Raw genomic sequence first — 20464 nt, forward strand, 5'->3', positions numbered from 1 at the left:
AAGCTGAGAGTCTCAGCAGCAATGACAGTGCCAACGTGTCAGCGCAGAGCTTATTCTCCCTCAGGCACTCCACCCAAGCTTTGGACTGGCTTTATAACCAGCACCAAACTCTCTGCAGAGGTGCTATGCCATATACCCAGAAACACAGTGCTGCCCAGTTTAATCCTGAATGTGTTTACATAAGCCACTGTCACCCTCCTGCTTGCAGTGTATCAACTAATTATTTTTCTTTCATGTGCTGGCACCTGGGAGGCCACAAATTTCACTGTGTATGATTTGCAGATTTTCTAGGGACTGTAGCAGCCACAACACTTGGGACAGGGCATAAATGCAAGCAGTTTTTGAGCAGAGAGGGTAACAAGTCAGCATCAAGGGTAATTAGCTAGACTGCGATTCCTCTTCCCTGTCTTGGTAGGCAATGGCTTGGGAAAAACGTTAGTGTTTGATGGAAGGGTTTGGTGCAGCTCCTTACCGTTCAGAGCCAGGAGGACCAACACAGGTGCCAAGCAGTGCAGCTCTACTGCCAACGCAAAGGACACTACAAGTATTGCAAGTGCCTTACGGGCTCGTGTTTCGACTCAGCACATTAAATACGCCAAAGATGAAGGACCAACTCTCCAAATCCCCCGAACATCGACCGTTTTGGCTACTTCACCCACTTGTGGGATCTTCAAGGGACCCCTCCAGTGCGCAGGGCCTGGCTGCAGTCAAAGGCTGGGCCGCGCACCTCCTCACAGGTAACTCCCGCTCCTGCCTGACGGGGCTCAGACCACCAGCCCCCACCCCCTCTGGCATCTGTAACCACCCCAAACCCAGCCAGGGGTCCGGGGCTCACCCTGGCAGTGACAAGCAGTAGGAACACCGGCTGGGAAGGCAGCAGCCCCGCACCTGACCCAGCGCCCGCCTCGCCCCTGCCTCGGCCCCCACCGGCCGCGCCCCTCCCAACCACCCGCCAAAGCTAAGCAGCGCCAGCGCCGGCCGCGACTCGGATGGGTGACCGCTCCCCCCGCCCCGCCACATGGCGCAGGAGGAGCCGTCTGGCGGCGGGCGCAGGCGCCGCAGCGCTCGCCCCAGCGCCATGGCGGGTGGGGGGCCGGCGCTCCTCGGTGCGGTCGCTTGCCTTTGCGTCCTGGCCCCGGCGGCTGAAGGCTTCAAGAAGAGGGGACCCAGCGTGACAGCCAAGGTGACTCTCGCCCGCGGCCTGGGCGGCTCTGCCGACCGGGAAGCCTCCCCGGCCGCCGGCCCGAGGGGAGGGGCGGGGGCGGGGGGGGGGGATGTCGCGGAGTGTTCGTTCTGCCGGCTCCGCGCCCGTTGCCGGCGGCACTGAGCGGGCGGGGGCCTCCCAGCTGCTTGTTACCCCGATTTTGGAACGTCCCTGGCCGGCTCCCCCCTTCCCGGGACGGGTTCCGGGCGGGAAGGAGGCCCTGGCGGGGGTCGGGTTTGGGGAGGGCTTGGACAAACGCCTTAACTTTCCCGTTTTATAAGAATCTTGGGCAGTTTTTTTTTTTTGTTTGGGTTTTTTTTTTGCTTTTTTTTTTTTTTTTTGGCCATGCCGCCTTTCCGTAGGCGCTGGCACACCTCAAACTTCCAGTTAGCCGCGCCTGCCTGGGGCTCACAGAAATGGTAACTTCAAAATCTGTGATTGCGTCCTTGCCTCTGCGGTCTGTGCTGTCGCCATAGGCGGTCTGGGGCTGAGCAGCGGGGTTGTAGCTGCTCTGGGGCTCGCTGCTGCTGTATATATATGTTTTTTGTTTGCCCCCGCCTTCGCTTTTCTGAAACTCTTGGTATTGTGAGCTGTCATTTTGTTGCCCACTTCATCGATGGAGTTTCCCACTCCATCGTCGTTCCTGCTTGTGACAGGCTGGGGCACCTGGTCTGGGTTCAACCCTAACGCTCATGGCCCAGCGCTTCGGAGCCCAGCGCTTCCGAGCGTGCTGCCAGCGAAGCTGCGGAGCAGGAGTCAGCATCGGAAATCTTCGTAGGCAGGACGGATGGAGTTTGTGCCAGAGGCACCTGCGGTAGTCACAGATGGCACTGCCCAAGCAATGGATTTGTGGGCCATGCCGCCTGGCCATGGAATGTGGATTCACCTGGTTATCACAACATGCCAGCATCTCCTTCCAAAACTTTTTGCTGATGTGGGAGGTGGGATGTCTAGTCCAGCTTTGGTTAAAGTGGGGATTAGATGTTTCTGCCCCTAAGTGCCTCTCCGCCTACCCTCAAGAGCAAGTGCTGTGTTCTTGGTGAAAGATGCCCACACTCGTAAAAGCGTGGCAGGTCAGGGCAGCGGCAGAGCTGCTTCCTCTGGCGTGGCCTCGGCTTCCTAAGCCACAGGCTGTTGCCTTTGTCTCTGAACTTCATTATCACTGTTGTCTACAACTGTCTACAACTGTCTACATTTTCATTGCTATGGACTTCTAGTCCATGAATTTGATTTTTTTGGAGGGGTGAATCTCATACGCTTTGGCCAGATCATCTTCTGGCAATAGATTCCAGTTTAATTGTGCATAAAGTACTTTGCCTCTGCAGACCTTCTACCTGGGATTTCATTTTATGCCCTTTTCTGATTCTTACCTTGTGAGACATAAAGAATTGTAGCTGGCAATTTTCCTTGCCCAAGCCAGTCATAACTTTACAGAGCTCATCAAATCACACCAGTTTTCTCTTTTCCAGCTTGCATTGTTATATTTAATCTTTCTTCATATAAAAGGTATTTCCGATCTTTGAGCATCTGTGCTGCCCTTTTCTCTACCTTTTTAGGTTGGTTTCATCATTTGGCGGTAGAGAAGCCAGAATTACGTGGAGCACTCGGGGAGTGCTGTGTTGACCAGCTCACTAGTGTCTAGATGCTAATTGACTTTCCAAAGAACTTGAGGAAATACCCTTAAGAGAACATGGCTTCTCTGTGCAAAAATGGCATCTAGGGCTACCAGATATTTCTGTATTTGATTTCTTGGCCAGAAGTATGCACAGACGTGGTGCATAATTATGGTGCATAATTATGAAGCGCAGAGCTTTCAAAAAATGACCAAGAGTGTAGCACAGCTATGCAGAGTGCTAACAGGAATCCAGGAACTTACTGTTTGTGCACAAATGCAGAATAAGCTGAAAGAACGCTTTTTGGAAATACTGGATTTGCTGCTTAGGCAAGCAGTTCTACCATGAATGAAGCCTTCTAGTTAGTTGGGTTAGGTTCACAATACAGGATGGACTTGTCTCCATGTGCTCTGTGGAAGTGTTTGATGTCGCTGCTATCTGGAGTCATTATTTGGTAGCCTTTGTTCTGTTAGCTTGATATGCTTATATATTTCAGGCAGTCCTTCTACTAGAACAACATTTCTAGACAAAAGGAGGTGCATTTAGAAAACATAGACAGGCAGTACCCCTTACCTAGATAACCCTGGCGGCAAGATTCAGAGAGGTATGTTTATAAAAATCTTAAGAAGTTAGTGAAAGTGTGCTGTTAATACTTTGGGAGCCACACATCTAAGAAGTATGTTATTTAGTGCCAACTGCCAAGGAAATGAATGAGGTGTAGCAAAAGGAATTTTATTTTCTTTATAGAGCTTTTATAGCATTAGCCAAAAGTTCAACAGTCAAAACCACATGGAAGATGAAGAAACAGTAGAAATGTTTAGTAGGAGGGTGTGAAAGAGGCATTCACATTGGAGGGGCTGTGGTCATTTATTATCATTATTGGACTAATTTCTTAGTGTTGCAGACAGGTAATATTTGGTTGAGTGCCACAAGGAACAGCCAATACCACATCATAGGAATACACATTGCTGTTTTCTAGACGTTGCAATAGTCTTTATGTAACTTTTTCAGAACTTCAAAATGCCTCATTTCCTGACAGCTGTTCCTATTTTCTGTAATTGTTGGAACATTTTTGCACGTTTAAATATGCATTCATATATTCTGAACTGTATTAAAATGCTTTACAACTCATTTGCATTTTTGAAGTTGCTTTTTATCAACATTACGCTGAAGCTTTTAGGCGATCAGCTGAATAACGTAGCCTGGTTATTTCTCATCAGGTTTGAATGCATATTTAGGACTCCTTGCTTGAGCCATAGGGTTTTCTTCCCATTCTTTGTGATTTAATGAAATCTAGGTTTTTGCCTGTAATCACATACATATTAATGTTGAGAACAGTGCAGATTATGAGTGAACAGCAAACTATTGTTTGTGGGGAGTGTTAGTACTATAGTTCCTTGTTATTGTTCACCTCCCTGGATCAGCATAATTGTTGTTCCTTACTTTCATGTTTTGTCTTTTCCATATAGCTTTGAAGACGTGCATGTTGGCAAAAAATTGCCTTGAGTACTACCTTCAAACTTTTGATACAGCAGTCTCATTGAGCCCTCAAAAGCAACAAGAATCAAAACGTGTAGTCACCAGTTCTTAAACAGTTTTCTGCACAATCTGATTTTGGTAGCTCTGAAAGGATTTTTCTTAAACAGCACCCTCAGTAATTGAAGGATCCTGTTAATATAGACTGGCCAGAAGCAGTTACCACCTTACATTTTCAAAAGCTTGGCCTTTTCATTGCATTCACGTTTGTATCACTTTTGTTCTCTTCACAAAAATCTTCAGGTGTTCTTTGATGTGAAGATTGGAGACAAAGATGTTGGCAGAATTGTAATTGGATTGTTTGGAAAAGTTGTCCCAAAGACTGTGGAGAACTTCATTGTGCTGGCAACTGGAGAAGTACGTTTGCGGTTTTATTCCACTGTGTACTCAAGTTTGGATTGGGTTTGTTCAATACTTTTTCAGCTGTGAACTGTCAATCTTAATTCAGTGGAGCCTATGCAAGAGTGCCGTCCCCAAGGCTGTGCATTGGTGTGTGTCTTCTCAGGTCCTTGGGGCTTGGCTCACAAGATGCAATTATGAGATGCTGGGTATCACCACCTCAATCTCTCCTTGCCACACAGATCTAGCATGCAGAGGTACTGTAGTCAGATACCAGTCAAATGAAAACAATGACTTCAGTCAGCTGAACACTTGCATTGTGGTAGTGTAGCCCAGCTGCATTCACCTGCATCTCACTTTAATTTGTTTCTTGCCAGTATTTGCCTCCAGTGGTGGTATATTTTGTGAAATCTGGCCATTCACCACATACATGTTTCCATATGACTGTATAGAACTGGATGTTACGTTCATTTAAAAAATTATTTCATTTTCTTAGAGAGGCTATGGATATAAAGGAAGTAAATTTCATCGTGTGATCAAAGACTTCATGATTCAAGGAGGAGACTTTACAGCTGGAGATGGATCAGGAGGTAACATGCATGGTATCTTCCAGGTTCCCTTTCCTTTCTTCTAATGTCTGCTGAAAAGATGGGCAAAACAGCATATTCCCTCATTCTTTCAGTTCACATAAATGAAAAAAAAACCAACCCTATTTGTTTTAGAGCATCTAGTGCTTTTCCAAGCATTTTGGAACATATGTTTCAGTTATTTGCATTACCTGATTGTAAGTATGTGTAGAGCTTCCTTTGTCCTCAGTTTTTGCAGATACCTCTTTTCTATCTGCAACTTGTCCCCATTCAAGAAGCATGACTCTACGTGGTGGGCTGGAGCCACATGACCAGCTGAGCTGCTCCTACAACACACTATCTCCGAAAGATGGATGTCTCCACTCTTCCCCTACTCTGGCTTTGTGACTGTTCCTTCCCTGAGGCACTCATTGATTGCATGCATTCGTGAACCAGTTCAAGTCATCCAGCTGAAAACTAATCCGTGATGAAACAGTAAAAGTGTGTAGAGAGCAGGCAGGTAGGGAAGGAGTAGGCTGTCCTCTGTGCCCAGTTCTGTGGAACCTTCTGAAGTGTCCTGTGGAAGGGAATTTCAAAGCAGGGGTAGAGAAATTAGAAAATGAGGGTCGTGCCTTCTCCTGCTTTTTCTCTTATTAAATTTGAAACCATAAACTGACTGATGGTGTGAGTTCTGGCTGTGTGTTTCACTTCTCCCTCCTGAGCCTCCAGAACACCTGTTTAGTCTACTGAGGAGGGCAGTCCCAGTGCAGCATCTCTTGCACTGCATGCATTCTGGCTTCTGATTTCTTCTCTTCCTTTACACGCACATTCTTCACGTGCTATGGTTTGAACTCTCTGCGTACAGTGTTAGTGACTTCCCCGCTGAGACAGAATGGAATACCAAAGACGCAGTTTTAGCATTAAAGGTAGGCAGTTTTTGTTTGCCTGCTAATACTGTTTATTGGGATTGTGTCTGGTGCTGTTGGGAGCAGTGTCCCCATTGTGCTAGGCACTGTACAAATAAAGAATGAGACAGACCTCTTTTCAAAGAGATGATGGTTTAAAGATGATTCAGATGTTTTCTCAACTATTTTAGAAACACCAAAATCCTTACATAATGATTGTACAAATCCACAACGAGTCTTTTAGGCTAACTTCCATTTCGTCTTCTTGTATTTCTAAACCTGTCTAAAGCAATTTCTTTCTAGGAGGAAAAGTTGTAAAAGTAAAGACTGAAATTGTCACAAAACGTGGCAATCTTATTTTTAGTGGCCGTAATCACATAATTTTGATTTGTTGAACAGAGTGAAGTATACTGTGGTGTATGTAAGCAGGACCTTTGAAGGTATTCAGCTTGCTTGTTACATTTAAAGCTGATGATGCTTTATTCTTTGAATATTTCTTTTATATGTGGTGTTTTATATGTGCTTATCTTTTTCTGTACACACAAAATGTTTTTAGGTATAGAATCACTCACAATGGAACAGTGATGTTGCTGTGCTTACTCAGACAATGAATCTTCAAGTCCTGAATTTATACTTTGTTTTTTTCCATTTTTTGAACAAAAAGAAGGTATTTTTGGTTTGGTGGTTTTTTTTCTTTTTTTTTTTAAAGCTTACTTTCTTTGTGTCATAGGAAGAAGCATCTATGGCAAAAGATTTCCTGATGAGAACTTCAAGCTTAAACACTATGGAATTGGATGGGTTAGCATGGCTAATTCTGGCCCAGACACCAACGGATCCCAGTTCTTCATCAGTGTGACAAAGCCTTCCTGGTTAGATGGAAAACATGTAGTATTTGGCAAAGTCCTTGATGGAATGGTAAGCTAAAACTAGTGGCAAGATTAATACAGGAAAATCTGGACAAATTCTGCTGCGTTATGTTTGTGTTAATGTAACTTATACCATTGTGATTGAAAACAATTGAGTGTTTATCTATTATGTAGATGGTAGAAAACGATTGTGAAGAGCCTAGAGCTGGACGATGTAGAACTGAAACAGCAAATGGTGACTGCAGAACTGGAAACTTAAACCATGCCTTTGGCTTTTCAGTGCTCTTGTTTCAGACCACTAACCCCTGAAATCAACACTGACACCTTTGCAGATTACAAATGGAATAAGTGCGGGTCCCCCTTTCACTAACGCTGTTAGCTATGAAATAATTGTATTTCTACGAGCTAAATGTAATTTTGTAGCATGTGCTAGTTATGGATAACACTTTCATTGTTAGGGTTTTTAGAAGCATGTGAATGTAAAATATACAAAAGCATATATTCAGATCTATTTAAAAAGAAAATAAATAGTTAATTTCCTCAAACTGTATACAGCTGGAAAACTGATCAAAGGCCAAATAGAATGTAAGTTTAAAATGGGTTATACTTTTAGAAGTCTGGTTTTCCTTTTAAATTATTCTATTTAATCTGTGCTTTGAAGTGAATGGGGGAAACATGAACTGCTGCACTGACCAGTTCTTTGAGGCGTTTGAAAACCTCATCAGAATACTTGTCCCCCACTCCCATATTCACGTTGAATTCGATTCTCATGAGCTACAGTAGTAGCAGAAAGAGACTGAGACTTAAGTTTTAGTTTAGTTAGATTAATGGACAATATCCAAAGCCAAGTAGTCTGTATCTCTAACTGAATTTTGTGCTTTAAAAATACTGCTTTAATCAGTTGCCTAGCCTGAAGCTGGTAGTCTACCGGTACCTGACTGGAGTTCATGGTACGACACTTAAAGCTATGTGTTTGTGTGTGTTATGCTGAAAGTAAAAGCAGTCATCAGATTTCTTGAAGGGCCATTACTCTATACAATTAGAAAAATAATTACTGCTCATCTTTTATGATCTCTGGATTAACTTTCTACTCATAGGCTACAGATAGACTCTGTATGTGCTAGGTCAATGAGCTGAAAGGATATTTTCAGTTGCCCCTTCATTTTTGTTAGCTGAAAGTTTTTATAGGCGGGCCGAGAGCCTTCCAGGTGCTTTTGTCAGTTGTGTGTGGGTTGCAGAGTGGCACAACTGTTAATGCGGAGAAAAGCAAAACGTGGGAACTCAACCAGGTAAAGGCCTTTGCTCAGAAGTTGCTTAATAAATAGTAATCCTATGAGAATTCAGTTGTTTCTATTTCTGGTATAATTTACCTTCTACCAGACTTGAACCACTGGAGTTTTCTTGGCTAAACTGAACTTTGTTTGGTTTTTTTTCTTCCTTTTTTAACAGTCTGTGGTGCACTCAATAGAACTCCAGCAAACAGATGAACATGACCAGCCGCTTCAAGACTGTGTGATTGTAAACAGTGGCAAAATAGCTGTCAAAGAACCATTTGTAGTTGAAGTAGGCGACTGGTGAGACCAACAGTCAGTACGGAAAGTAAAAATCACTTTTCTTTAAGGCCTGGTTTTGACCAATCTCAACTATGCATTGAGTTTTCTCCTCAAAACATACGAGGCTGTATTTAGACAATACTTACCATTTGCCAAACACATACAAGATGACCATTTCTATAACAACTTGACGGATCTGTCAGTCCTTGAAATTCATGATATATCCCACTAAATCCTAGATCTTGCAGAAAAAGCCTTTCATGAAAAACTGTAGAAGTACTTCTGTTTTTTCTTTTTTTTCCCCAAGGTTTCAAGTACAGTCACTGTGTTCTCTCTGGAAATTATTGCAGTACTTGTTTCCGCCTTTTCAACTGAAAATATTTTCTGTAACAGTATCAGCATTTTTAAAAATAAAAAAAAAGAGTAAAATACAGAAGTGTTTTGAATAAATAAACTTTGGTTTCAAATAAATACTTAATGAAGAGTTTTTTTTCATTTCCACCCCAAGGCCTCTTCTCTGACCTCAGGTGATTCTGCAAAATAGGCAGGGGTTCCCGCTTTCCAGGAAATGAGGTTGTAAGGTTAGAGCAGGGATGGTAAATTCCTTTAATCTTAATGGGTCAGATGAAGTCCCTGCTGTCTTTCAAAAAAACACAGTATTCAGATATAATCCTGTTATCAAGAAAGAGCAGCTCTGTCTGTTGTTAAATAAGATCATCAGTTAGAAACTGATTAAAACAGAAGAGCCCTTGTTTTACAGCAGTGAATTTTATAACACCTAGCTATTGTTATTTATGATAAAACTCAAATGCTTTTTGTTGCAGTTTTTGCTGTATGTTAAAGATGCAGCTTTAGGTTTGTTATTTTTGTAATGCTTCTTAAATAACTCTTTAGGCTGACAACTTACTTAACTAGTAGCTTTTAAACAAGGTCAGCATGAGGTGCCACTTAAAAGAGATAGCTGTGTTTGTTAGGTTCTATAACCAGTTACATAGTACTCCACAGCAAAGAGATGTGGATTTCTTTTCTCTTGAGTTTTCAGTGTTTTAGAACTCGAGATAGAAGAGCCGATGCCAAGATCTGATGAAGGTAGGCACAGTAGGCAGCATGCCACTTACTTATTTTTGTAGTGACTAGCTTCCCGAAGGGTGTCCTGGAGCCCATGTGGGATATGCAGACTTTGAGTGGTGCAGGGGAAGATTGAGTACTATGGCACAAGAGCTTGTAGGTACCTACGGGCACCCCGATTGCAAGGAAGCAGGAAAATGCTGTGGGCTGGGATTTACCTCAGGTCCTCCTGACACATCAGTTGTATTTACAGGGGTGCTTCTGCTGGTTCACCATCCCGTCTTGAGGCCTCTCCTGAGGGTAAATACTGGCCCTTTTTTTTCCAGAGACCTGTGAAAGGATCACTGTCCTCTTTAAAACACAGCTAGAGGAGAACTTATTGAGGGCCTCTACATTTGCCTAGGACTCAGCAGTGAGACTTCCCTTTTACCCCTGTTCATTTTTCTTTCTACTAACTGTTCAAGGTAAAATTCTCTGAAAAGCAGCACTGGGAAGCAGTGTTAGGAAGTAAGGTGAGAATGTCTTGGACTCCACCAGTAGCTGAAAGCTTTCCTGGAGGTTGATCCCACAGATGGTATAGGGAGTTCTGCTACTTGAACAAGGCATGCAGTCACAGGCCTACCTTTTGTACAAGTCCCAGCTTTTCACCATCCCCGGGCAGCTTTAAAATAGATTTAGTAGTCAGCAGGAGGCAATCCATTCATCTTCGGAAGCAGACTTCTGTTCGTGCTTAGCTTTGCCATTACTGCTTCTGTGCAACACTCCCGTCCTCTGATGAGCCCAGGGACTTACTGGCTGTTCAATTACACTGAATTTTTTCCCCCAAGACCTAAACTTTTATAAGCCTAGCATGTTCAGACAGCATGGTGCTGAGAGTTTTAAATGAGCAAACACCCAAGTATTTTCTCGTGCTTCATGCTGAGATACCTGTGAGACCCATCTCTGATGTCACAAGCTCAGAGAAATGTCTTGTTTGAACAGAAACGTACAAAAAAACACACTGAAGCAGTACATTCATGTTCTAGTAATTTATATTGTAATGTCCAGTAGCACACATACAAATTTCCAGTTAAATCTGAACAAATATATATATATACACGTAAGTATATATATATATATCTCAGTTTTAGTTTTATAATTTTACTACTTAATCATATTCTTGCTTTAGCTTACCACAGAGCTGTATGCTCTGTGAATTATAAAATGTTAAGATATGGAATACAGTCTACAAGTTGACATGAAGAGTAAACATACACACAGATTAGATGTCATAACTGAATGGAGAGGCATAAATACCATGTAAATTCTCCTGCTAGATAAAATAATTTCAACTGAAATCTAGAAAACTTCCTGAGAGCGCACGCTATGTATTTCAGAATGTGGAAGCATATTTTCCAATAGAAATTCTTCATACCCCTCCATTGGCTCTTTTCCAACTTGATACTAAGGAGCAGATTCAAAATAATTTAAGAAAAATGAAGAAAATACTTCAAGTTGCTTTCAGTTTCTTCTTGCTTTAATTTTTTTTTTTTGGCAGTTTCTCACACACTCTCTTCAGTGCCAGCACTTTTAATCCATCCACTGCCAGCAATGGGTAATATGCTGGGAAAAGTCCTGGTGCAAAAATGTTTAGTGTAATTTATTATAGAAATTATAGAAATAATTAGTAAAGCTTTTGATTCTTTTCAAATGTTAGTGTAATTCAGTGTATGACTTTGAGATTTTAGTGTTAAATAGTTAGAATGTGTCAATATTTAGAAGGTATAAATAACTTCAATACTGTTGTTTCCATATCTTCTTCTTCTAAAAGCAGCAATTGTAGTGACATTGATTTTATTTAAAAAGATAAAATGCTTGAACTTAAACTGAGGTTCTGCCTCTTGCTTCTGAGCGTAATTTTCACATCACATCATGTTAATTCCATTCTCCATGACCTGGAGACTTGCTTCAGCTTTGTCTATCTACGCATCACTTCTACCTGGGCAGTAAATGAGGATAAAATATTCCATGTAGAATGCCTTCTATAACGACGTTTGGAAAGTTATCTGAAAAAAAAAGGAAAATAACCTTTCTTATCTATGTCAGTACAATATAAATGTTTTTGTGAAACGTAACTAGGTAAGGCCTCGTATAATTTGGGTTACTGCATCATTCAACTCTTTATCCATGTTGGGGATGTGCTATTAGTAATGCTGTTTCAGCACTAAAGCCACTTTAGTGTAGCACTGGGCATTGCATGAATGTGCTGCCAGATTTGTAGCTTATTGATTTAAAGGGATGTTCTAATACTTAATGCTGCTAGGCTCCAGCTCTTTATCTGAATCTTTTCTCACAAGGAAGATGGATTACAGTGGCAATTCAGTTTCTAACAAAATCTCAATATACTTGAAGGAATTCCAAGATTGCTACTGGGAATACTTCAAAGCTGTTTTTCCATCGTGGTTTACAGCAATGTTTAGACTGAGAACACTTGAGGATGCCTATCCAGTCAGAGATGGTTATTTGAGGCAGGAAAATTTCAGGCTGTCTAATCAACATAAAATGCCACATGTTACAAAAAGTCATCCTATAATATCTGAAGGAAAAAACCTCTACTGTGTTCTTACCACAGATGTAGAGGAAACTAGAACTTAATTTTCATGTTAAATTTAGCATTAAAGAATTACCTGATAGAATACGGTAATGGACCCACACAGAAGAATGCCAGGGTGTACATTACTGAAGTGAAAACATTTTTCAAATGCACTAACTCCTGCATTGTTAAAGAGGAGTTTACTTAAATCACTGGGCATTAAGAGTAAGAATTTCTGATCACATCTTATGGTCTTAAAATTGCTAGTACACTAGGGTTTGCCTAGAAGAACAGACTATTTCTGATACAGAACTTTCCACACTAATCAAATCTTTCCTTCACCTATCAGCTTGCAGAATATTCAAAAAGGGGAGATACAACTTTTATGAAAATCATTAGATATTTGATAAATTAGATCACCTAATGTGTATGGGAATTAGGTTTTCCCCCTAGTACTTTTGCCTAAATCATTTTGGACATAAAAATATTGAGCAAAAAGTCGATTTGGACTAGGTAAGGAAAAAAAAATCCTTATTAGCTTAAAGGTGTTACCTTGTAGGTATTAATAAGGTGATTCCAGTGTATTAAAGATGTTGCAGAGATATTTTAGGATGTTTTAACGAACTGCAACCTCCACTAGAAACAATACATGCATAATTCTCCCCAACTTCTCGTAGTAAGTCATCATTATAAATTACTTGTTAATATTTTGAATCCAATAATGATTCCTCAAGTCCTGCAAGCTCAGCTACCCCAAATCACCCTGGTAGAATAACCCTATGCTGTTGTCATTAATGTTATTAAAAATACACTTGTAAAGGCAATCTGATGCTTTCCTTCTAAATTAAATGCTGCAGTTCCAGAAACCAGTTTTTACTGGTTCTTCTTAACACACAGTATATATAGGAAAATGAGTATTGATTAAAAAAATGATACAACCTTAAAGCATCAGATTTACTGTGAGGCTTTGTTGCTAAAAAAAAATAAAGCATATTAATGTGAGTTAAATGTATAAATACACAGAACCACAGTCTTGCAGATACATGGCTTAGAGAATCATCAGAACAATTTTCAAACAAATGACAGTAAATCTGAAATTCCTTTTTTTTTTTTTGCTTCTGAAGTATCATTTTAAATTTGCAACATTTCAGATTTTTCCTTAATTTTTCTTGAAAATAATACATTTTTTTTTTTCCCACCCCCTCAAAAAAGAAGTAGCCACCTTACACAAAAAGTGATGTGCTCATGCACTCAGACTGTGTTAGATATATAATGAAAAAGTGAGTCTGATAATCAGTTAGGTTTTTAACTATGAATCTTATCTTTGGAAAGTTGTCTTGCAACTCAACAATACTTAAAGTCCAGTCATTAGAATAATGCCAAGACTTTTATAAAGAGTGCAATGAGGGAGAAAAAATTTGTTCTTTATGTTCCAGAAACAACAATTTGTTTTCTTAAAAGCCCACAAATACACAATTTCCTGTTTTATGGGAAGATGTTAACACAGGCATTCCTGTATCCAGGAAAGACCAACTCCACTTCTGATCCAAACAACTGTCATAGTTCACATTCTTCAAAGAGTACATAAGCAAGAACTGATCTGAGAGAAAATTTTAGAAAGGTCTCACCTATATTTTCTCTGTGCAAACTGAAAATAAAGAAGAATTAAAGGCAATGGTAGCTATGTAAAAACTTTGTTTCCTTCTAACTAGACTTCAGGCAACTAGTAGAGCCTCTGTACTTATAACTTGGTTTTCTTCTTCCTTTTTTAAACTCTAAACTCACATTCTAATTTCTGTTTAATTAACTTAACAGATAACTTGCAAATGAATTTGGTATTCCATGGTCTTCAAATACACCTGCCATAAGAAATTATAAATATTGTGTGCTAAGGCCAAAAAATGCCTTAGCAAAAGCCTGAAAAGTCCTTTCTTTCAGATATCATTAATGAGGCCTTCCTCAGAGTACACATTAGGGAAGGAAGATAAATACTATCACAGAACTGCAAAAATCTTGCATAGAAGTCTTACAGCAACACCCTACATGTGGGCTGAAAACATTAAGCACTGTCTTCTTTTTTCAGCAAAACCGAATATGAAATACATTTTCTCTCTCAGGAATGGTATGGAATTAAATGATGTTCATAATTTACACCCTGCTCAAGAGGAATCCAAGTCTGCAATTACAAGGAGCATTAAACAGTAAGATGTGACATGCGATGTGACTCACTAAATATTAGTATAGGCAGTATCTGGACCAACCTTTAGACAGAGGTAACTCTGTGGGTGCCTCTGCACTACTGTTGTCACATGGGTCAGAAGTGACCTTGTGAAGTGACCATCTCCCCTTACTGTGCTTCGGTTCCTCAGTTTTGTAATTTGCACTCCAGCCTCAAATAGGCATTCAGTCCATGTGACCAGACTAGGGCTAAGTCAAAGTAAAAACTGAATGACTGTAATGTGTCTTCCCATGTGGATCTTGGTCACACAGGACCTCTGCACTTGCTGTAGAACTTCACCTTGAAGCTCAATATGATTCCATAGGGTCAATGCTGTTGGGCCACACTTCTAGCTAAAATGGACATTGCCTGCAAGAGAGACTATTTAACCTTCTGAAAATACATAAGCTTAGTCCCTATGGTTTTGAAGAACATCTTGAAAAAACAGCAGAATTACAGAATGGTTGCAGAATGGTCCAACCCCCTGCTCAAGCATGAACACCTACAACCAGTTGCTCAGGACCATGTCCAGACAGACTCTGAGCATCTCCACCATCCTTCTGGGCAATTTGTGCTCAGTCACCCTCAGAGTGACAGTATTTCCTGATGTTCTTGTCCTGCCACTGGGCACCACTAAAAAGAGTGTGGCTTTGTCTTCTTTACACCTCAATACATCTGTATTTACAAACAATATTTATATACATCTTGAGAAAATCTCAAGGAAGTATGCTTCATTGGCTAAGAAACTACAAGCAAACAAGTGTTCTTTCCTAAATTTATTCTTAAAAACTTTGTGATTTTTCAAGGCAGCTCAAGAACCTGACTCTTGATTTCAACACACTATTTTGTAAAATCAAACAAAATGCCACATTAAAAAAAAAAATCTTAATTCACAGCTCTGGGAGACAATTGTCCCTTGAAAGTGCATTGCATTTTTAATACAAAATTTAGTAGAAGTAACAGTTCAAACGAATAAAATGACAAAACCAGGAGGAACACACTACTAAAACTAGTATTTTTTTTCCCTGCACACATTTAATTTGAGATAGAGGGTAAGTTCTCTGAATGAATAATGCAAAGAATTTTTTATAAAAAAAAAGGAGTTTATAACAAGCTATTTCAAACACTCTTTTGAACCATGTCTTAAGACATGAAGGGTAACATAAATGTCCTGTGAAACACATCAATTACGCTTAAAGTATACATTCTTTTTTTTTTCTTAAGAGCTGCAGAGGTTATAAATGATAAGAAATAGTAATAATCCAAATGGAAATACAAACATGCTCACAGTAGATCGACTGGTGTTTAGGGAAAAAGCACTTACAAAGGACTGGGCCTCTAAGTTCAAATCCTTCAGGCAAAACAGCCAAAGGGTCAACAAGAAAAGAAAAGCAATGTTCTTCATCTTTTGATTTGAATTCTCAGTAGGTTTGTCTGAGAGAACAACTGAGGAAGAAAACACCACCCTTTTATACATCACCCACCCCACTTAGTGTTTTAATAGTTTCTTACACAAGAACTATCGTTTTATTGGCAGGTTATTAGATTTTGGCCCAGTGTCATTTGACTAGGCTGGTATTAATAATAATGTGGTTTATGCGGTGCAGGGTCAGATCAGTAAAGCGCTGTTAACAGATGACAGGTTTGATTACCGTTGGCTTTAGGCAAGACATATGGATCCCTTAGGAACAGCAGCACAGGCTGGTGGGACAGTTTGCTGGAAAGGTCAAGAACAGGGATGTCAGTATCAAGGGACAGCAAACAACATTCTACAAACTAGCTTTGATAAAGCAAGGTGGTTGAGCTGCACAGGAGCCATGCTGGTGCATTTCTGCACCCCAGCACTGCCCAAAAAGGGCAGGCTTCTGGGAGCAAAGCTCGCCACTCCTCAGCCACACAGTGAAACCCTCAATGTGAAGTTGGAGGTGAAGGGGCTGCATCCAGGAGGGGCAGCTTGCAGCTGGCTTTGAGACCTCCTGGTCCTGCTCTGCTCCCTGGTACTTAGTGTAATGCAGGCTACAAGATCACCTACAACCAGGCTCCATGGTCTAGAGGCTCTTCAGGCCACCAAACAGACTCAAAATTTCACCATGTTCTTCCAGCCCCAGAAGTGGTTGCTGTACACCTCATCCATGGAGAAAAAGTCCTTGGAAGTCCCTCCCAGGGCTGTCTCCCACCCTGGTCATGGTACAGACATCCTCCCCCAGCCAGCGCATGCATCTACATGCCAAGTACTGCAACCAGATGCGCACAAAGCTCTATCAAACACACAGGGGAGATACCCAAACCTCTAATTCCTTCTGCTAAATCTTCCTGTTATGAAAAACAGACTTCAATGGGTAATAAACATTCCTAGAAATATTTCAGAGCTAATAGTATTCTGTTCGGGGTTTGTAAGGAATTTCTCAATACAAGCATAATTCACACTAAGAATGAATGGATCTAGTGCAGCTGATGAAACTAGCCATAAAGCCATAACATTTAACAAACACATCTAATTTTAATGCTAAACTACTGCCGTTTTGTCAACTGCATGGAACAAGTACAGTAAATGCCAATAATTTCAAGTAGTTTATTAATCTGGTGTCATAGAAAGAGTAGGGATCGAGCTCACCTTGATTCTTCAGATTCTGTTTCATCAAAAGAGCTGCAAGTAAAGTGAGAGGAAGCTTCAGTTACAACAAAATTAACTCTACAATTAAAAAAAAAAAACCAAATCCTTTAAGAACCATCAAGGTTCTTAGGAGCAACCTTTTTCAGTCAACCTTTTTCTTTTTCAGTCAGTAGCTGCATAATGCAGTGTGACAAAACGGACGAGATGACCTTTAAAGGTCCCTTCCAACCCAAACTATTTTATGATTCTATGAAATGAATGTGGGAGATCCTATGGTTTTACAACAACCACTACTTGGAAATGACAGCATCCATCTTTAACAGATTCACAAGCGTATCTATCTATCTATCCGTGAAGTGATGGGGTGCAGTCCCACTGAGGGTACTGGCTGATGTCATTACATTAAAGTGAAAACTAAAAGAAGTTTGTTTGTTAGCTTCTGAGCCACTCTGGAGACCGCCCTGGGCCACAGACACTTCCGAGTGTAAGAGGGTCTCGGAATTATCTCCACCTTTTTCAACTTGCATTCTCTCCCCTGCAGATCCACACAGCCTCTCCCAAAGTGGAAAAGGGACACAGGTATTTCTGGAGAGAACGTTCTGGTAACGCTGATGTACTTTCCAACTATGTCAGCTTGCAGAGAAAAACATATTATTCTCTCTACAAACCTTACAGCTGCAGATGGTAGCAGAGCTTCCAGTTACACTGTTTCGGGTATTTCTGTAGTCATTACATGTATCATAATCATACTAAGATTCCCTTCTCCCAGTTCGATCAAGAACCCTTCCCAGGGGAAGGGTGATGGGGTCACTGGGGTAGATGTCATCAGAAAGGTGAAAGACACAATTTTCAAACACACACGGGGAAATCATAAAATGATCACAGAACAAACTTCTATTCTGTCCAGATACTATCATTATAAAACACAGGCAAAAGCTTTCTATGCAACTTTAGTGAGTGTTTATGAATATCTTACAAAATTCAGTTCAGTAGATACTTCAAGACCTATGAGAAAATCATATTTTTCTCATCTAAACTCTCATTTGCTTTCCAATAATATTACATTAAACCTCACTTCTGTCTTTGAATAGGCTGGATTTATTTTACCACCTTTTGGGGATATATAAACATACTTAACATGAACCTAATGCCCATTTATTTTACCGTGTTAGAGTTGGCGGCAAGACCATTTTAAGTCAATGGAATTGCATCAGCACTGAGTGGATATAGGCCTTTTGGACTCCTTGTATTTTTCAGCAAATGAGAGCTTACCCACAGCTTTCTGTTTTTGGCAAGGTAGGTACATGGCGAACGTTCAGGAAATCAAGAAATATTTTAGGGAGATCTTCATTTTCTAAAATTACTGTCTGTAAAAAAAAAAAAACACACAATGGAAACCCAAGATTTTAAAACATTTTAGATATTGCACACTTTTGTTCAAGCAACCAAAACATTTTCCACTTGCAACACTTTTCAGTTCTTCTCCATTTTTTACAACCTATTTTGGACTGCTTCATTTCAATAGGAAAACCACAGTTCTTAATGAATTACAAATACATTCGCTTATGCTACTACATTATTTTTCACCTGCCATCACTGGTGCCAAGGCTAGATGCCACTCAAGCAGAGATGTCTGATTTTGGAACTAAGTTACTGGCACACTAATTTGTGAATAAAATTCTGTTTATTTAAAACAGAAAATACAGCAGCTACAGCTCAGTGCTTCTGCGTTCACCTTACAGAAGACTCCTGTCTGGCACATTTGTGGAAAAAGGAAGTCTCCACTTCGTGCAATCTTATTAATGCATGCCTTGGTAAATGCTAACAAGGGAAACTCTTTGCTTGGCTTGACAGATCAGCTTGCAACGTACCCCTTATATCTGCACTGTGACTCTTAACGACAAAGCTCTGACCAAAGAGCTGCTGGCTAGACCTGCCACATTTTTCCACAGCAATGGCACAATGGCTGGACTCCATTCTCCTTTGTTTCTCCACTGATGAGATGATTTACAATTTTAAGTAAATTAATTACATGTACACTTAAAAATATTCAGCAAATAAATGAGATGCTTAGGTGCATGTTCATCATGAAAGAATGACTTTTAAAGGAAACAATAGATCTCTGACAGTTTCATAGAAGCAGACCAAAAATAATTGTTGATCCTTAATTTTCATGAGACAGATAAAACCGTTCAAAAATTCAACCAATGTCTCACCTGAAAGATTAAGCCCCTATTTATTTACTGTTCATACTGCCATACATTCTGATAACGTACGTACTTCACATGCAAATGAAAGCCACAAGCTCTTTCCTAAAGAGCTTTCCTTCATAAAGGCCTGGATCTGCAGTGAACATACGCATGGAAGAAACTTCACTAGATTTATAAAGAAAACGACTTGTACAAGTAAAGCTGTCCATGTTCATGATGTTAATTTTCACACCCTATATTAGGAGAAACAAAACCTAGAGAAGAAATAAGATTGGTGGTAGTAAGAAACATCACTCTGTTTACTTTCAGGAGGTAACTTATTCTTGCATGTGTATTCTTCTACATCACAATATCACTAGGGAGACGCAATGGTATGTAAAGGATAAAAGGATCACAAAAAAAATAGGTTGGAAGAGACATCTACAGGTCATCTAGGTTTTATAGCAGGTTTTATAGAAAATTGTTTGGTTATATGTATAATGAAAACCCAGTTAGTGTAAAAATTACATAAGCTGTGCACAGACTTAAAGATAGAAATACATTTGAAAACAAAGACATTTGAAAACTGGTTCTTTTTTTTAAGTTGCATTTGCAAATCTGAATTCAGAGTCTACGTTTCTTCAACAGCTTCAAGAAGCCATCACCTTTGAGCATGAAAAAAGAACAGGGAACAGGGAAAGTGCAGATTTTTAACTTTTCTGTTCCAGATTTTAACAAACAGGGAGGTCTGAAATGTTGGCAAGTGTTAAGCCTTTCAGTTCACCTCTATATGAAGATGCTGCATTAAAAAATGCCACTTTATTTGCATACTGCAAAATCAGCACTCTGCTCCTGCAAAATTTATCTTGTTCTGCACTCAGGTTATGCACAGAAGGAGGACTGGAGGTGGATGCATATTCAGAGGGTCTGTGAGCTGCATAACAATGCTCAAATAAAACCATCTTACTAATTATATTCAATGAAGAATGGCAAAAAGTTGTATAAAGATGTTTAAGGGCATCCAGTGCTTACGTAAAACCTCATACTTCCTGACAGCTTTTTCCAAAAGTTGAGCTGCCTCCTGAGGCTGCTGAACAGAACAGTGATTGTCAGCAAAGAAGAGAAGGACAGACCACTGTACAAAAGGAAAACTCCTGATAACTCTTACAAACCTATTTGTTTCTACTTCCGCTCACTCCAGATGAATATCTCATTCTTTTA

The 20464-nt window shown here is 40.3% G+C and overlaps 2 protein-coding genes across 9 annotated transcripts in view; one reads left to right on the plus strand and one right to left on the minus strand.

The window, feature by feature from the left end:
* Positions 1-1012: 1012 nt before the first annotated feature.
* PPIC (peptidylprolyl isomerase C) lies at positions 1013-9066 on the plus strand. 4 transcript variants are annotated; one of them, XM_086770966.1, is made up of 5 exons: positions 1013-1183; positions 4597-4710; positions 5189-5294; positions 6894-7078; positions 8479-9066. In XM_086770966.1, the coding sequence occupies exons 1-5, from the start codon at positions 1019-1021 to the stop codon at positions 8605-8607; spliced, it is 699 nt and encodes a 232-aa protein (XP_086627092.1). In that variant the 5' UTR covers positions 1013-1018; the 3' UTR covers positions 8608-9066. The 4 variants fall into 4 exon arrangements, with proteins under 4 accessions (XP_086627092.1, XP_086627093.1, XP_086627094.1 ...); XM_086770967.1 differs by having other exon boundaries at positions 5189-5282; XM_086770968.1 differs by lacking the exon at positions 4597-4710.
* A 1597-nt stretch (positions 9067-10663) lies between these two features.
* The window catches only part of SNX24 (sorting nexin 24), a 91616-nt gene continuing 81815 nt past the window's right edge, over positions 10664-20464 (minus strand). For 4 of the 5 annotated variants that reach the window (XM_086771041.1, XM_086771037.1, XM_086771040.1 and 1 more), the window contains 4 exons: positions 18327-18421; positions 17055-17087; positions 16093-16157; positions 10664-11695 (listed from right to left, as the gene is read on the minus strand). In XM_086771041.1, coding sequence (XP_086627167.1) covers positions 11625-11695; positions 16093-16157; positions 17055-17087; positions 18327-18421 — 264 coding nt within the window. In that variant the 3' untranslated portion in view covers positions 10664-11624. The remainder of the gene's footprint in view (positions 11696-16092; positions 16158-17054; positions 17088-18326; positions 18422-20464) is intronic. The other variant, XM_086771038.1, reaches the window with a different exon arrangement.

Source organism: Chlamydotis macqueenii, chromosome Z (assembly GCF_036417535.1).
Source record: "Chlamydotis macqueenii isolate bChlMac1 chromosome Z, bChlMac1.mat, whole genome shotgun sequence".
In the NCBI taxonomy this organism is placed as follows: Eukaryota; Metazoa; Chordata; class Aves; order Otidiformes; family Otididae; genus Chlamydotis; species Chlamydotis macqueenii.